Source organism: Notechis scutatus, chromosome 2 (assembly GCF_049901735.1).
Source record: "Notechis scutatus isolate UNSWTSFEM ecotype Mainland chromosome 2, rNotScu1.2, whole genome shotgun sequence".
NCBI classification, from domain to species: domain Eukaryota; kingdom Metazoa; phylum Chordata; class Lepidosauria; order Squamata; family Elapidae; genus Notechis; species Notechis scutatus.
The window spans coordinates 134,168,330-134,187,110 of record NC_142010.1 but is presented as its reverse complement, the minus strand read 5'-3'; the positions used below and the strand labels follow the sequence as shown (position 1 = coordinate 134,187,110).

The 18,781-nt window shown below is 41.4% G+C and overlaps 1 protein-coding gene across 1 annotated transcript; it reads right to left on the bottom strand.

The window, feature by feature from the left end:
• Positions 1 to 1,612: 1,612 nt before the first annotated feature.
• Positions 1,613 to 18,184, bottom strand: ANKRD33 (ankyrin repeat domain 33). Its single transcript, XM_026679966.2, has 5 exons — positions 17,851 to 18,184; positions 12,349 to 12,759; positions 7,967 to 8,096; positions 6,041 to 6,181; positions 1,613 to 2,618 (listed from the first exon to the last, which is right to left on the bottom strand). Exons 2-5 carry the CDS (start codon positions 12,646 to 12,648, stop codon positions 1,933 to 1,935), a joined length of 1,257 nt encoding a protein of 418 aa, XP_026535751.2. The 5' UTR covers positions 12,649 to 12,759; positions 17,851 to 18,184; the 3' UTR covers positions 1,613 to 1,932.
• Between the last annotated feature and the right edge of the window lie 597 nt (positions 18,185 to 18,781).

Genomic DNA, 18,781 nt, shown 5'->3' with positions numbered 1-18,781 from the left:
TCCTCTGACACCACATAAGTTTAGATATAACTTTTGCCATTGTTTAAATGGTATATCTGTTGATAAATTAAAAATCATTCTTAGCAAAACTTTGATTTTTATCATAGAAATTCTCCCCCACAGTGACAAATTTTAATTTCTCCTGGTTAACATGTCCTTCTTAATTAGTTGGGGGCATGCATAAGTGCACCAAAATGTGCCTACTGTCCCTGTCCTATTGTTTCTTTTCTTTTTTTCTTATTCGTATCCATTTCATATATTTATAACCATGTTTATACTTATACCTGTAATCTAATAATTGTTTGACAAAATAAATAAATAAATAAATTTCAGTCCATATTTAACATACTGTAATTATTTTGAAATAACATTGAATTCATATTTGTCATAGTAATACCCTCTATTTTACTTTTTTCCTCAATCTTAAAAATAACTTTCTCCAGCAATTTTATATGATCTTCTAATTTTCTATTTTTTTGTTAACATCAAGAAATGATTTATTCTGATTTGCTCTATGAGAACTGAATGCTACAGAGAAACGAAAGGTAAGTTCGACCTAGTTCAGAAAATGAAAAAAATTAAATAAAGACAAGTCCTATGTTGTAATCTTTTAAAAATAAATAAATATAATCTTCACATCTTTCCAGCTTCATAAATTTCTTGAACTTGGTAATAGCACATCCAAAACTGATTCTTCTGCTGCTCTACAGATTTGACCTCAGCTCTCAACTTCAAAGAAAAGATTGTAAGATCTAGCTGTGGTAGAGCTGGGATGTGTAGAGGTCAGCTGGAGGCCTTGTTTTCTCATATTTTAGATGGCAGGGTAAAGAATGACAAGTAGGAGGGCTCTGAAAAGTAAACTACTTCCCATTCTCATTTTTTTTTAAAGTGGAAATTATCAAAATTGTTCTGTTGATTTTTGCTTTTGAAGACCTGAAAGATCAGATTAAGGGTTGATCGTCGTGCAAGAATGTACTATATGTAGCCATTAAGAATAGGCATTGCCCTGATAGCACATAATCAATTAATTCAGAACTTTTTGAATGCTGTGTGTATGTGTGTTAAACATGAAATAAAGCATCTGACCTTGGGCTGTACTTCTCATGAAAGAAAGAAAGAAAGAAAGAAAGAAAGAAAGAAAGAAAGAAAGAAAGAAAGAAAGAAAGAAAGAAAGAAAGAAAGAAAGAAAGAAAGAAAGAAGAGGGAGAAAAAGAGAGAGGAGAAAAGAAAGAAAGAAATACACTGCTGAAAATTAGCTGTTTTGTTACTTGTTTTCAGAAATACATTCTGGAGCTGCTAGGGAGTTGTAGAATGGATGATAGGGGATTCTCCCTGACTTAATTTAGAATATTATCTGGACTGCCCGGCAACTCTTCCTTTGCCCACCTAAGGGCTGGGATCACTAGTGAGGCAATGCTCTTGGGAAAATAATATGCATTATAAGCTTACGCATCTTAAATGTAACTTTCTTGGGAAGAAAGAAACTATAAATTGAAAAAAAGAGTGAGAGGGCGTTTCTTCCCAATCTTGCCCATTTTTAAGATCTAATTCTCCCCCATCTGCTTCTCTTCCACAGCTTTTTCACCAAAGCTTGAAAGGAAAAGATGCTAGGCATATTCTTGAGGTTCATTTGAGGACTGGAGTTGGGATATTCCATGGGAGACATTAAATTTACACTCTTTCTTCTGTAATACCCGCACTTTCTATCCTGAAGATTAGAGTCTATTACAATATTGGCAAATAACTTTCTCTAGAATTAGTTCTTTAGCAAGACCAAAAATTGAGAAAGTATCCATAAGGATGATGACATTTTCTGAATCACCCTGGGGCAGAATTTTACTTTGTCTTTGTAGTATCCTGTTCTTCTTGGATTCCCCAAACATTATGACTCTTCGTCTTTTCCTTTAGCCATATCTGGCTTCTTCTTGAGCCCTATTGGTTCTTCTTTTCTTTAAGCTCCTTGTATCGCCACTTGGGCACGTGCAGTGCATTCTTGTTTTTAATCTTGGGTGGTTTGTTCTCTTCGGGAGTTGACTGGGCAGAAGACTTGGTGAACTTAATTTTTGGAATCGTGCTGTTGAATCGCATAGGAAGGGACAGAAGTTTCACAATGGGACTAGGGGATTGATAGGGTATCAGGGTTTGGCTCCTGAACTGGCTACTGCTGCATGATCTGCTGTTTACTGATTTGGCATCGGGATCAGGTACATATTGGTTGAGTATTTCTGGCACTGAGTGTCTCTGCTTGCCTAATTCCGGTGGGCTGTCAGGACAGAGAGTTTGACAAGCCGTGGTCACAAACGGGCTGGCCAAGGACGTGGTCATGCGCACCATGTGGTCCATCACCCCATCTGTCTCAGGGTCTTGTGGGAAACGTATGGTAAACATGGAGCAAATGTGATCAGACAGACGCTTGGCTCTGGATTTTGAGGCTGTCGCTTGGGCCACCAGTTCAGGCAGATGGGGCCACTCTGGCAAGTACTTGTTAGAGAATTGCTGGGCACAGGGGCGTTGCAAAAGGATTCTGATCCGCATGATAGCTTCAAAGCATCCAGTCATGGCTGCCCATTCCTGTGCAGTTTTTCCTTTCACGGGGTCCACAGCAGCAACATCAGCTCCTAGGAGAAAGCACACACAATGAGAAGTCCAGCCGTGTTTCATTCCCAAGCCCACGTTTACATATCCCTCCCACCCACCCCGGCTGCTGCCCCAGAGGTCTTGTTTTGGAGTTGCTTTCGCCGTCCCATTTTGATATTTAAGGGAGAAGAAGCTGGGCCTCTTTCCATACCCGAATGCATAGCAGGATAATCTGCCAGGACTATAGCCAGACTTGCTATTCACATAAGCTTTTGAGGAACTATGCAATGAAAGTCCCTCTGTGAGACAGAAAATTAAATAGATGACAGATAGATAGATAGATAGATAGATAGATAGATAGATAGATAGATAGATAGACAGATAGACAGACAGACAGACAGACAGTTTCCCCCAAAATAAGACCCGGTCCTATTTTCGTTTCGGCCCCAAAATAAGCACTAGAGCTAGTCTAGGGAAGAGAAGCTAGAACTTATTTTGGGGGAAACATGATTTCAGGGTGATCAGCCCAGCTGGGTACCCTGCACCCAGTACACTAACAAGAGCCAGCAAGCATATGGGGACCAACAGTATCCAGCAGCAGCTGCAGCCTGCTGGTCCCTTAGTTGGTGCACTCTGGAGCTGTGCAGAAGAGAAAGCACAGAGTGGCAGGCAATCCCGGTGCACTGCGCAGGCTATAGGCAAGCCAAGAGACGTGGTTAGCTGCCGCTTGAGCCCACTGCCGCTTGCCTTTCCCATGGCCTGTGCAGTGCGTCTGGATCGCCTGCCTCCTCCCTGCGCCTTTGCCTCTGTCTGCTGCTTGTACAGGTACTCAACTCACCTGTGTTGCGCAGGTTGCGGCTGCTGCCAGACACTGTCAGCTGCGTGCGCTCGCTGCTTCCTGCTGGCCACACCCAACCCCTTCACTAGGGCTTACTTTTGGGGGAAGACACAAAAACAGGCTGGAACTTATTTTCAGGGTAGGCCATATTTTGAGGGAAACACGATAGACAGACAGACAGACCTGGAGAACTTTCCTGCTATACTGAATCATTCCTGCCCTTGGACTTAACAGCCCTTTCAGCCATCTCCCTACCTTTTCTGCCATTTCTGGACAGCTGAAGTGAACACATTCTGAAAATGTCTAAACCCCTTCTGACTCATGCAGACAATGAGAATGAATTTAGCTTTTTCAGATTCCCTTTCCCCTTTGCTTGCAATTTCTAACAGGTGGCTAAATGCAGAGGTCTAGTATCTTATCAAAACCATCACCATCTCAGCAGTCCTGTGATTGGGTGGTTGGTGAAGTGGAGAAGGTGCAAGGAAGACAGGCTTTCTCCTAATGGGAAATGAGGACTGTGTCCTCCAGCTGCTAGCTGGAACCAGAGGCAAGAGGAACTAGCAAAGGAACACAGCAACATCTAAATTGGCTTGGTTTCTCATAGGCCCACTGAGGGTAGAAAGTACTTTACTGAGTCATGGGGAAGAGATCATGATGTTGAACTTGTGTTGATCCTATGACTGTTGGCTGGCTTAGGCAAAACAACAACTGAAGTAGACATTCTCCATCATCCAGAGGCTCTTTCCCTTCCCAGAGCTGTCTAAATTTCCAAACAACATTTTCCCCCCAACTCTGCTTTCACCTCCCTCCACAAGCCAACTTTTGCTGCCCTTGAAACAGGATAAGGGACATTATGAGCCAATCCATTTTCCACCCAGCTGATCAACAGAAAAATTAAAATAAATTAAAATAAAGGCACACTGAGCTGCCATGGTTTCCAAAAATCCCCTATATGTAGAAGAACATAAATTATTCTACATGCCCCCAATATAGTCAACATACATTGTATGTCAAAATATAGAATATATGTAAAATAAATTACATATGTAAAAATATGAATAGGAGCAATATCAACTGTTTTCCTCTGATTTTTTTTTTTCTTTCTTTAAAAGGCTCTGCTAGTTGTGAGCCTAGGCAACTGTCTGGGGAATTCTGGGAGTTGACATCCACGCCTCTTCAAGTTGGCAAGATTGAGAAAAAACTGTCACAGAAGGATAGTGTTCTGTACGATCCATTAACATACTTGCAAGCGCCGCGTTGTGATTGGTCAGAACGCACAGCAACCTGATTGGCTGAGCGAGCCGCACTGATTGGCCCGCGCTTGAATCCCCGCGATTGGTGGAAACTAATCGCGGGAGATTCAAAGCGGTGCCATTGGCGCGCCGCCGCGCCAGAGAATAAAAGCCGCCGCTTTTCTTCTGTACCTCGAGCCGATCTCGGAACTTAATAAAGAGTTGAACTAAGTCACTGGCTCCCGAGTCTCCTTTCCCGACGGACACGACAGATAGCAACCTGGTTCTTTTCCTAATAGTTCTAATCATGGTATAATGTGTAGAATAATGGCTTCCTTGACCTCAGAGCTAAGGCAGGAGTTCTAGGCCAGCTGCTTATCAGTGTGTGAAACTGACTACAAATGTATTAAAGGCTTAGAGTGGGCTAACAGTTTTCCTTTCAAGCCCCAGCACTGCCAAAAAAAAAAACACCCAAAAGGAAAGGAAGCAGCCTAGCTTTGCTCCAATTGCAGATGAATAGCACAAGCTAGAAAAACACTGATTCATCCTGCAAAAAGAGTAAAGTGAGAATGAGAACGAGGATGGCCAAACCTGGAATATCTTTTTTTTTTAAAAAAAAGAAAAGAAGGGGGTGGTGGTGTTTCTCAATCTTAGCAACCATAAAATATGTGGACCATCTCCCAGAATTCCCCAGTGAGCATTGCTGGCTAGGGAATTTTGGGAGTTGAAGTCCTCACATCTTAGAGTTGCTGAGGTTGAGAAACCTTGGTCTAGCTTAGAATATCTGTGTGCGAATGGAAGGGACCGTGGAAAGGGACAAATCAACACTACGCTGGCCAATTTTTTTTTATGAGGATTAAATTGCTCCAAGAGTTACTAATGATAAAAGGCTCTAAATTATGGCTCCCCCCCTCCCCCCGAATTTCTCGATTGTGTCAACTCTTGAGCTGTTTTTCATCCCATGCATGCAGGTGAGGAACAAGGAGAATTGCTTTTGCTGTCCGGCACTGCTCATCTTATTATGCATGGGGCCATTATCCTGAAAGCCCCTGCAGACTCTCTTTTCTGTGGTGTGGCTTAAAAGCAGCAAGGCTTCTCTTTTTTTCTTCTTAGTTTTATTTCTAGCAACGTGGAACAACTGCAATTTGGTTCTTCTAGGTTTCTCTTTAGGGGTATAGAAGACTCTCTGGAAGCATTTTTTTGTTTTCTAAATCATCCTTGAAAAGTACACCTCTCACATTCCAGTTTGTGGAGTACACCTTTTCTCCTTGAAATAAAGACATGCTTCTAATGTTTCTCACTACTGATGGATTCTCTGCATAATACCAGATTATGTTAATTCCAAGAACATTAAAATCAACATCTGGAATGTCAGCAGCAGTTAATCATATACCTGCCATGAGCAAGGCTGCAATGCAATCGTTCTTCCCTTTTATTGCAGCCTTCATGAGTGCAGTCAGGCCTCGGTCATCCTGCATCTCAATGTCTATTCCTGGATAATAATTCAGAAGGTAGTTCAAAATAGTAATGTGTCCTTTGTGGCAACAGAGAGACAAAGGGAACAGTGTTAGGAATGTACTGAGCAATCCAAAGAAAAATACTCATTACAATCTAAAGCAGGGGTCTTCAAACTTGACAGCTTTAAGACTTGTGGACTTCAACTCCCTGAATTCCTCCTCCAGTCATGTTAGCTCAGGAATTCTGGGAGTTGAAGTCCACAAGTCTTAAACATGCCAAGTTTGAAGACCCTTGATCTAAAGTCAGCATCGGTCACACAAAAAAATGCATAATTCTATTGTATGGGCATATTCTTAATTTTGTTTGATTTTTCATTTTGTGCACATCCCCATTTTCAGAAAACAACAACTGAATGAGAAACTGCTGGTGACCTTCTATCGCTGCACCATAGAGAATATTCTAACTTACTGCACCTGTGTATGGTTTGCCAATTGCACAGTGGCAGATAGGAAAGCACTTCAGAGGGTTAACGTCATTGCCCAGAAGATCATTGGTTGCCCTCTCCCCACTTTGGAAGAGCTTTATAGGTCCCGCTGCCTTAAGAAAGTTCAAAACATTCTCAAAGATCCATCTCATCTTGGGAACCCTTTTTTTGAACTATTACCATCTGGCAGCCGGTACAGAATAATAAAAACAAGCACAAACAGGCTGAAAAACACCTTCTATCCCAGAGCAGTAGCTCTTTTGAATTCTGCTGTATAGTGCAGTGTTGGTGTGGTATCTGGGGTTTCTGGTTCAATGTGTGAAGGGTAAAGGATGTGTGTTTGTGTTTATTTTCATGGTCATGGTCATGATTTACACTGAAGATGGTGTTTGATTTCGTTGTATGAGGTGCAATGACAATAAAGTAAACTAAACCATCACTTTTGCTTCGCAGAAAGTTTATAATTAACTTCTTTCCATAGGCACAAATCATCAATGTGTGTATAAATGAACTGACTGACAACCAGCCCTAAATTTGAGATCCTTTGTAGTTGTAACAAATAGATTCACTGCCCTTCATGTTAAATCCTAAGACCCCATACCACTTTTAAATATCACACATTGCCTATGTTGAAACCGAAGGGAAAAATAAATTTCTTCTCCTTTTTTTTTGCCCTAGCCAGAACCAGTCAGCACCCAAACTGGATACCCAACTCAATCAGTGGTGGGATTCATTTTTTTTTTTACTACTGGTTCTGTGGGCGTGGCTTGGTAGGCATGATATGGCTTGATGGCCATGGCTTGGTGGCTGTGGCAGGGGAAGGTTACTGCTAAATCCCCATTCCCTCCCCACCCCACTAACCTGCTTTCCAGCTCCATTCTCCTGTGCAGGGCAGCAAAAGATCAGCTGGGACTCAGGAGGCAGAGAATAGATGACCACCAGTCAGAGGTGGTGCTTGCCGGTTCTCCGAACTACTCAACATTTCCGCTACTGGTTCTCCAGAACTGGTCAGAACCTGCTGAATACCACCTCTGAACTCAACTCACTTATTCCCAAGTGCACATTCAAAATCCATCCCCCCTCCTTCCTGGTAAATACATCCTATGAGAGATGCAGTATATAAAGATCCAACAGTGGTGTTTTTTTCATTAAATATTGTTCTGGACAGATAATGATTTTAAACAAGGGAATGATAGGAAGGGAAAAGTCCCCCCCCCTCCTTGTTTTGTGTGCATAATTTGGAACTGTGTTCTTCAGCTTGCTGTTTTTAAAGTTCTGGTCAAACATCCCACCGATGTTTGAATCTTTTATGTTCCTTGAAGTCCCCTGTGTCTTGCCTGGTGTAATGTGGTGTATGAAAATGGTAACTTTTCCTACCTGCTTGGGCTGCCATCATAAGTGCTGTGTTTCCATCGTTATCCTGGTGGTTGACATCTATGTAGGAGCATTTACTGAGAAGAACGACAATATCTTTGAAACCCCGGAAACATGCTACCAAGAGGCCATTCTGGAGAGCAAGAGGGAAAATGTTAAGATTCCAACTTCCAGAGCACACAAGATCTTTCCCCATCCATCCTTTCAGGTTTTGAGGTCTATGATCCCAATATCTGCAATCTGGCAGTTCAAATCTCACCAGGCTCAAGGCTGACTCAGCTTTCCAGCTTTCCTAGGTCGGTGAAATGAGGACCCAGATTGGTGGGGGAAATTATACTCTTGCTGTAAAATGCTTAGAGAGGGCTGTAAAGCACTGTGAAGTGGTATATAAGTCTAAGTGCTATTGCTGTTGCTATTTCTGGGCTTGTTCAGTGGCCAACTGAATACCATGCAGGGACTGGAAGCCATGTAGCAAAAATGCTTTTCCATCACTATTCCTGGTGATTCTATTCATCCCGATCTATCATAGGATTGACACTGGAGATAGGATTCTCTGTTTAACCATGAGTCAAAAGTGGCAATCAATGCATGATGATGATATTAGCGGGGATTAGACATACATTTTCTCATGTATAAGGCACATTTTTAATATTGCAGTTGGTCTACTATATTTCCCCCCTTAGATCCTCCCAGAGCACATAAGACAATTGACTGGCTTGCAAAAACCATAAGCAGCTTAAGGGGAGCCTCTTAAACCCTGGAGAATTGGGTGTTATGGCTTCTCAGACCGAATAATCAGAATGCAAAACACCTTTTTTTTTTTTTGAGTTTTAAAATAGACTATTTACAAAAGATTAAAACACAAACAAACATACAAATATGTAAGAATAAAAAGAATATAAATAGAACAATAAACATATTTCTTTCTATTACATTTGATATTAAGATTGATACCGTGTTTCTCCAACAATACGACCTCCCCCAATAGGAAGACCGAGCATGTTTTCTAGGCATAAGGTTAAATTAAGCCCCTCCCCCCAAATTTAGGCCTAGTTTTAAACTGGGGGGGAAGGGCGCTGGGGGGGAACTTGCCGTTAGGAGTGCCCCGCAGGCAGCAATACCTCACCACCAGCCACTCCTAACGGCCGATCATGGCGGAGCTCAGAGAGGTCCCTACTCCCACCAAGTACCTTTGCTGCCGGGGGCTCTTGTGCAGGAAAGACGGGGCCCCACCAAGAGGTGGATGCTTCCGCTTTCCCATCTGCGCAAAGGGCACCGGCTCTGCCCTCCTCTGCCACAGCTCTGGCACGGGCGCGGGAGCTGACTTTAAAACGGACTCCATCCATGTCCCCTCAGGCAGCCAGAGCAGGGCTCGGCAGAGATGCCTCCGGCAGGACCACAGAAGAATGAGCCGCCCAGCCTGCTGCTGGCACGTCAACCTTTGACCAACGCTTTGCTCTGGCAGCTCCTTTTCCCCAAGCACGTGCAAGGCTGCTCATTGGGGTTCGTGCGGCAGGCAGCAGATTCCAGCTTTGCTGGGCCCCGGGGTGACAGCGGGCAGCTCCCACTTGGGCTGCGTTTTTGGCCTTCCGATCGCCTGCAGGCACCATTGTGTATACTTTGGCGGCGGCTCTGTAAGCAGAGAGTCTGTAGCATGTGCATCTCTGGGAGCACCTGAAGCTTGATGGGGCTGCCTGGGCCCTTGGTGGTCCCATGCCCTGTTGCGAGCTTGGAGTCCATGGGTTGGAAAACAACCCCCGGACTTCCAAAGAAACCTTGTCGAGAGAAGAATTCGGGGCAGGTTGGTCGTGGCCACCGCACCTGAATGGCGCAACTACATTCTTTTGGAAAGGTCTGGCTGAGAGACTTGGGAAAATCCCAGGAGGTTAGGGAGGGTAGAACAAAATTGGTGTGCGAGACCAGTCGGCTGGTGTTCGCACTGGGGGAAGAGGAGCTGGTGGAGTGCCAGCCGCGGCGAGAGTGCCAGAAAGGCAGCCCGCTTGCCTTTGCCTCTCGTGCAGTGGTAGGAAGCCGGTCATTGCCGGGGCCGGGGGCTCTAAGCGACCCAGCAGTCAGCAGGGCAGGTTAAGAAAGCAGCCTCCTGAGTAACGGTTCCGAGTGCTGCAGCTTGATCCGAGCTCGAGCATGTCCACATGGCATGCCGAAGTTGGCGCTTAATGGAGCTCTGCAGGTTTGCCAATGCACTGGACCAAGAACTACCCGCACAGGCTGAGCTGGCATGATGCACAGGGTGGAAAGTGGTTGGCTGCGTGGGTGTCGTGGGAACACGGCCATTCACTGATAAGGGTGTAAAGACACACGCACACACACTACCACCAGGCTGTGTGTGGGAGGAAAATTAAGACATCCTCGAAAAGACGACGTAGCCATTTTTTCAGGGCTCAAAAAAAAAAGACCCGGCATTATTTTATGAGAAACACCGTAGCTCATAGTAAACAGTAGTAAGTAATCATTGGCAAGTATTCCTTATCCCTTATCAATTACCTATTAATTAATAAATAATATATGATTCTGCTATTACTATTGGATTATAACTGTATTGGTTAATCGAATGGAGCCTTCATAATATTTATATAATAGACAAGAACACCTTTTCTTATATGAGTATAAGTGAGTGATTATTTTGTAGGGGAGAATGAAGGGGCCTACAGCAGTGGGATGGGCCATTTTCCCTTGGTAGGAACTCAAGCTTCATCCTGCACTCCCCTCTTGATATTTCTAAAATGTGTGCATATGGAGGTGTTATTCCCCCACTCCAGGAAACATTGCAAAAGGAGTATCAGGGTGGAACATGGTGAAGAAACTGGGGTAGAGCAACATAACATGTTCAAGGGAGAATGATGGGTGGGACTGGTGGCCCTGAGCAAGCATCCTAATCTCCTAAGATGTCCTAATCAAATGTAGCATCTCTTTCTCTTCTGTGTATAAAAGCTGGAAATCGCAGCCACATAACCCAAAATTATGAAAAGAACCTAAGTCTATCTAGCAGCACAAATGCAGCCAAGAAGAAGTATTCACTTTGGTTCTTGGCTGAACTGGAAATGGTTATGAATAAATTCCACTCTAGGACTAAAACTTGATAGTAATGGCAACATAGTCCAATCATCTGCCCCAGATGACTTTACTATTCAATCAGCTGGATAAAAGAGTGTGTCTTTGTGTCATTCAATCATGATTCCCCCTATCATGTAGCCAGCTACAAACATCGTATTATCAATGTTTGTTGATAATTGCTTCATGAAGCAATCATATTAAGGTAAGTTGAATCTATGGAATGACTGGATTCATCTATTTATTTTGAAAAATCACCAGCTACAATCCCTAGAGTTTCAGTGGTATAGTGTAATAAAACTTTATAAATAAAAACATCCGATGGTAAAAATATAAATTACACAAGTATAAAATCATAAAAATCTAAACACCATACCACAGTCATCCACCCTGTATCATGGATCGTTGTAGGTGCTCTGGGGACAGCTCTGTTTTCAGTAGTTTCCAGAAGGCCAAATTATAAAGAGAGAAGCAACCGAGAACTGAGGAGAAATTTCCTGACAGAACAATTTATCAGTGGAAGGTCCTGCCTCGAGAAGTTGTAGGTGCTCCAATGCTTGAGGTTTTTAAGAAGAGATTCGACAACCATTTGTCTAAAATTGTATAGGGTTTCCTGTTTGAGCAGAGGGTTGGACTAGAACAAGGGCGTCAAACTGGCGGCTCTCAGGCTGGATATGTCACGTGTAGGCCATGCCCATTCCAGCTCCGCGAAGGGGAAAAATGTTGTGATACGACACATGACAGCAATGTGACGTGGTGAGTTTGACACGACTAGAAGATCTGCAAGGACCCTTCCAACTCTTGTTATTCTGTTGTTATTCTTTTAGGAGCTAGTCCCAATTCAAGGGGGAAGTTGTCCCAAAGTCTAAGAAAAGATCCCATAGAAAAACAGAACACACCATCCTTCTTGTAAATACCTTGTGGAGATGGGGGACTACCAGCAGTTTCTTCTGGGATAAACAATTAAGACCAGAACAATTAAGACCATGCCAAGCCATATTGACTTTATATATAATCACTAATACTTTGACTTGCATTTGGAAGCTAATCAGAATCCTGTACAGGGATTGGAGCAATAGTATAATATGTTCATGGCAATGAGTTCTATCCACAAATAGACCAATGATTCTGGAGCAATAGTAGCTTGCAGGTGGTCTTTATGTAATTGACTATGACTACCTGTTGAGATCAGTAAAGCTAGGGATAGAAGACAACTTTGTTCTAGCTATACTCCAGTTAAACTATACCATCATAGGACCATTTCATCACCAGTTCACACCTGCTGTGTCAGGTCAGGAAGGAGGTCTAATTACCTTTCCGTTGATATCCAACTCCATAGCTTCTTCCCTAGTCACCCCGCTGTTAAGTTTATCCTGCAACAGCTGTGCATTGTTCTTGGCACAGCACCAGTACAATGTGACTGCTTGGTGGTCCTCACTGTCAGATGGAGCATCTTCATAGTCTGGGAAGACAGAGTCCTCGGACAAGAGGCTGAAAGTATCTGAATATTTATCCTGCCTTTCATCCTCTTCATCCTCAAAGTCTAGTTCTTGACTGGATTTGCTTAGGGTGGGTGATGTGTTTGGGTCTCTTCCATTGTTATCATTATTCATCCAGCCTGCTCACAGAAAGTAGCTTTTGATGTGGTTTTGGTGGTCCATATTCTTCTCCCTGGAAAGAACTATTTCTCTTCTTGTCTTCTTTCTCAATTACATGCGGGGGATCTACAATGCAAAAGAGAAGACCTATGTTCATGGGTTTGAGAGAATTATACTAATATTTATTGTTCTGAAGGGATGGGCATATTGTATTGATCATTTGCCCAATATTCTCTAAATTATATTCCAAAAGTAAAGTAATTTGCACCAAGACAAATTCCTTGTGTGTCCAATCACACTTGGCCAATAGGGAATTCTATTCTATTCTAAAATAAACAGATATTCTGCTCTGAACAGAAACTGGAAACCATTGCAGTTCTCTATCTGGCAGTTGCTAAGATGAACATGCAGGTACAGTTAGTCCTTGACTTGCAACCATTCATTTAGCAACCGTTTGAAGTTACAACCAGCACTGAAAAAAGTGACTTACAACCTCTTCTCACATTTACAACCGTCACAGCATCCCCATAGGTCATGCGATCAATATTCAGGCACTTGGCAGCCAGCATGTATTTATGATAATTGAAGTGTCCTGGGCTCATGTGATCTCCATTTGTGACCTTTCCAGGTGACTGCCAACAAGCAAAGTCAATGGTGTGGAGAGGGGCAGCCAGATTCGCTTAACAATCATGTGATTCACTTAACGACCAGGATGATCAACTTAACAGCCATAACAAAAAAAGAGGTAAAATCAGGCATGACTCAATCACTGCCTCACTTAGCCATGTAAGTTCTGATACCAATTGTGATTGTAAGTCAAAGGCTATATTTAGCAACCACAGTTGGGACCGGCAATTTGGCTGTTAAGCAAAGTCATCACTAGAGGAAACCATGACCCGGTTTATGATCTTACTTCAGCTTTCTTTTCCTTTAGATCAGAAATGTGAGGACTGGTTGCAAAGTTACTTTTTCATCACCTAATGGTGAAGATCTTTTCTATCCTGCTCTACGGAGTGGAGAGTTGGTCTCTGACAGAAAGCCACTTGAAGAGACTAGAAACATTTGAAATGTGGATTTACAGGTGGCTGTTCCGTATAAGCTGGGTTGACAAAATTAGAAATGAGGAGGGGATAAGCCACCTGGGAAAGCCAAGGGAAATAATCAAAACCATTAAAAAGCGAAGTTAGAATATTTCCGACATGTGATGATGCAAAACCTGGAAAAATGTGGCGTACTTTACTTAATCCTGCAGGGAAAGATTGAAAGCAAGCGAGGTCCAGGCAGAAGAAGAACATCGTGGCTTCAAAATCTAAGGGACTGGTTGGGACAAAACTCAACAGCACTTTTCCATGCAGCTGTTGATCAAAATAGGATTGCTAACATGATCACCAATGTCCGTTGACGGATATGGCACAACAAGAAGAAGAAGATTTGCAAAGAGTTGCTGCGTGAGACAGTCACTAAACCAAAACTACCTGTATAGAGCAATGTTTCAAGATGTAGTTGCAATGTGTATGGAACAGCAATGAGTGTGCATTCAACTCCTGATTAAAAATGAGCAAGTGAACAGGAAAGTTAACAGGAGTAGCTTAGGGGATTCAGCAGGGAGTACAAAGGAAAATACTTTCCCCCCTTAAGACCAGAGTTTGCAATTGGTTAATAGGAGTTTGAAAAAGAAAGAAAACCTTTCAACTGATAATGCTGTGAGAGGGGAAAAAAAGATGGTGAAGAGAAAGGGGTCTCTGCTTATGGCCTGCAGTCAGCCAAAATTCCACAAAAGACCCTATGAGCTTTTCCGCAAAACATTTTTTATCTCCCTGCACATAAACAGCTGTAAATTCTTGTTAAGACTTGAAATTGTGTTTTTTTTTAATTTTAGCTACAGTGATAGTCTGCCTGGACAACAATTAACTCAGTTCTAATTGTTGGATTTCCTTTTCTTTCCCTTCTCTTCCCCTCCCTTCCCTTCTCTTCTCTTTCCTTTCCTCCCTCTCATCCAACTTGGGAAAGTACTAGGCACCCACTGTTATCTCTTCTGAGGGCTAGTGAAAACAGAGAGAGGGGGGGGACACCATGATTTTATAGTTCAAAACAACCCTAACTTCTTTCTTTCTTTCTTTCTTTCTTTCTTTCTTTCTTTCTTTCAAGAAGAAAGACATTTCACCACTCTGCCACTGAACTTGCAGGAAAAGAACCTTCTATGTCAGACCGCCTCAAAGCCTAAAACAAAATGGTGTCCAGAGCAAAATTGGGGCATCTCCCAAAGTACGTAACAATCACTCGGAACAGTTGTGTAAGATCAGAGTGCTTGTGTAATATTGAATGGGGAGGTGGCCTCCCATATTAAGGGCAGACTGAGGATGACATCATCTGTTCTTACCCTGCACCACCATAGGTGGAGTGTCCTTGAGATGTTTTATTTATTTTTATTTATTTATTTTTATTTATTTATTTGATTTGTCAATTGCTTACAAGATAATAGGTATAAGTATATACATAGTTATGAATACATGAAATGGGTACATATAAGAAAAATAAAAGAAACAATAGGACAGGGACGGTAGGCACGTTGGTGCGCTTATGCACGCCCCCTACAGCAGTGCAAATCAGTCCAAAGGCAGGAGAGATCAGACAATGGCCAGAGCTTATTCTGAACTAGTCCAAAGGTCTTACAGGGAAATGTTCTTTTTCTTCTGAAGCGGCCTAGATTTAAATATGCATAATCTGAGTTTTCAACCTATGTCTCCCTGAACAACCACCTCACAGTAGTTTTGTAACAGAAGCAACCCACTGAATTTTAGGCCTGAAAAGGACAGAGCAAACAAGGGCTTTCTTTCCTCCCCCCAGATTCCTCCAATACTTTCGTACATATTTAGCTACACACCAAGGATTTAGGAAAATGTTCGTATTGTACCCTGATATTTTAAAAACCATTTCATACTTCAAGATCACTGTCTGTAGACTCCTTTAAACATAGCTTAGCGTTGACCCAATTCTAAACACTAACTACATGCAGTAAATACTTATAATTTTTTTATTCCAGTTTGTGTCAACTGCATTGCTTTAGGATCTTGATGTAAAATTGTGTGGTTTCTTTTCAATCAATATCCACATGAACTTAACCATAAAATATATCAGCCCTGATATTTCTAGGCTTTCCCTTGTCCTAAACTGTCCCAGGCTGAATGTGAAGCCCTACACTGTCTTCCTACAAGACAAGTCTATTTCTTCCACCAATATTTGCCATTGGAGATTGGTTATCATCGATAGCCTGTATACCTTAGTTTTCATTGAACTAGCAGGAACTGGCTATTTGGATCCTGCAAAATTCTCTCCTGCCTAAGATTTCCAGGTGTCTCTGTTCTCATTATCACCAATCCAATGTAACAATGTTTCAGAAGAAAGTCCTTCTCAATTTAATGGTAAAATTATCCAGAGATATAGATGCACGATTATGGTATTGGCCTAGATGAAAATTGAATAGATAAAACGTTGGAGCTGTATGCATTGCCTTTCTTGACTACTAAAACACTTTGGATCACTTAATAATTACTTTTGGCAAAGATGTCAGAAGTTCCAGTAATGAAATCCTGTTTCACATGCAGTTTGGCAGTATAAAATATATTCCTGATATATTCCATGGCACTGAATATGCTGTTCACCCAGATTTACTAGAAGGATTAAAATATAAGAAATATTAGCTTCTCTCCCTCTGTTCTCCCTCTTAATATTTTACAATGAGAATTAAGAGTGTTCACTGATTTTTATCAGGCAGATGCTCATAAGAATTATATTTACTACATGGCAAACCAATTATATGGCAGTAATTGAATTCATTTTATTTCTAAGTGGGCATATATAGGGTCGCATTTACCATATCAGCTACACAACAGACCTGCCCATTGGTTGTTGTTTTTCCAATCAATCCACAAGAATTTAGTTAGACCCATGTCTGGACAGCAAGCCACTCCATCCCCAAATGACTTCTTGAGATGGTAATAAAAATCTAGATGCTGTTGAGATTTTAAAAAGATTTTGTCATCACATAATCATATGGATTTTTATATTTGAAACATGGTAGGCCTGGGTTAGTATCATTCCGTAAGAAATATTTAACGTTGAAGTTCATAAGCCAAATGCCCTATTTAGAAGATTCCCAGAGATAATTTTTTAAAAAAATCATAAAACTATTTTCAAGAATGAAAGCCACATGGATCTGGTTAAATGGTTTATGAATGATCTTCCTCTTGAAAACAATTCTTCCATTAAATCTATTTTTGAAATATCACTTTGTTTCCTGTGGCCTGGTATGCATTTCTTTTTAATATTTCTCTGTCACAAATGAATCCATTCTGGCGGAATGTATTAGATCCCTGACAATGCCCAGTATATGTCTTGGTTGCAACTTCTTGTTTTGAAGTCCTATTTAATAAGAAAGTCTTGATTATCCTGGTATGGACCTTTCTAACTCATCATAAAATAGTTGCAGAATAAACCAGACATATTCAACAACTTTTAATGACCTGCAAAATGGGAGTTACAACACATCCGGTTTCAATCCAAAAATAGCAGAAAAACCTTTAAAATCATATGAACTAGGCAAACACTATAAACTACACACATATACATATCTACATGCACACACACACACACACACACATACACTTACAACCTTATCTTATTGTGCAGTTGAAACATAATAGTCTGGTAAGCAGCTCCTTCCTTTTATAATTAAATCCATTTTCTTTCTGTTATAAGAACAATGCAATACGCTAGACATATCAGATCAAAATTGCAAAAGTCCAAATGACTGCTAGATGGCAGCATAGAGATACAGAAAACTCTTAGGACTCTGCTTCCATCTACTGGTCATTCCTATTCTTGCATCTCAAAAAGAGTAGTCACAAATCACATTTCAATTATGATGACAAGGAAGGGAATATATTTATCTGTTAACAATTATTTATAATTTGCCTCCACTAATAACTTAAGAAAGCTCACATCATCATAAAAACAATAAGACAAAGTACCACCCCTCCCCGGCAAATAGACAATTTATAAAATGTGGTATTAGCAAAGCATCACAGAAACATACCCTATCCTGGATAGAAAATACAACATAAAAACAAGACATTATTTTCTAGCTTACTTGGCATCTTATGTATTAAATAAGAACCCTCACAATGGCCTTATTTATGTTGAAATAAAAATATATACCTGAAAATGATATGGCTGCTCCATTGTTTGGTAATTCAAAGCGAGGATTGGAGAACTAGTGGGATCAAATGTCCAAACTCATCTCACTAACTGAAAGTGATATCTGATGAAAATACCTTGACTCAGCCTTTTTTGGAGATCAAGTATCTTAGCCTGCCTTAGAAGGTGTCCTTTAGGGACACTTCACTTAACCAAGACTTTTCCAGAAACACTCCATTAGTGGCTGTTGTGCTGCCTCTTCTGACTTCCATTGCAGCATCACATGGCATATCTCTAGATGCTAGGACACGTGGAAATTTTCTGACACTGTTTCTGGTCACTTCAAAGGATGAAAGCTTTCAGCCTTGGGGATTTAACCTCCCAAGCTGTGACAGCTTGCACGTTGCCCTAGGCTTAGCTATGGAAGATGTCTTAATTTGTGGCATTGCTTAAAATGGCCCTGAGCAGGATTTGGAGTATTTAACTCCAGAGTTAATTTTAGCCTCCAATCTTTGTGGGCTCATTCCTTGCTGTGACCAGCAGTACAAAGTTGTTCTGTATTGGAGAAGAGAAGTCATGTGATGAAGAGGAATAAAATGGCTTATGTTCTTACTAGCCATTAAATATAATTTCTCCTTTGTCCATGCAAATCAATGCTAAGAAACAATCCCAACTACTTGAATTGTTACAGGTAGGCCAATGCTAGTTAAAAATGCCTATTCCTAGGTAGTTAGAGAAGTCACTCCTAAAGACAGACCACAAATTCCACTAAATTGTGCATTTGTAGCCATACTGTTGTTTTATCCATGGCCCTGTATATAAATGAACCTGTGTAGGCAATTAGTTTTGTTCTACCAGTTTTTATTTTTAGAAAGGATATATTGGTTTTTTTAAAAGTAGGATTTACTTCCAATTTCAGTAGGATTTTCTCCACTGGATATTGGATTGGCTA

Excerpts from the sequence above, each read along its gene's own strand:
- ANKRD33 (XM_026679966.2), bottom strand. The coding sequence starts at position 12,648 with ATGAATAATGATAACAATGGAAGAGACCCAAACACATCACCCACCCTA. Across the intron at positions 8,097-12,348 it reads AGTTGGATATCAACGGAAAG|AATGGCCTCTTGGTAGCATG; the intron begins GTAATTAGACCT and ends CTTGCTCTCCAG. Across the intron at positions 2,619-6,040 it reads TGCAGCCTTGCTCATGGCAG|GAGCTGATGTTGCTGCTGTG; the intron begins GTATATGATTAA and ends GCTTTCTCCTAG.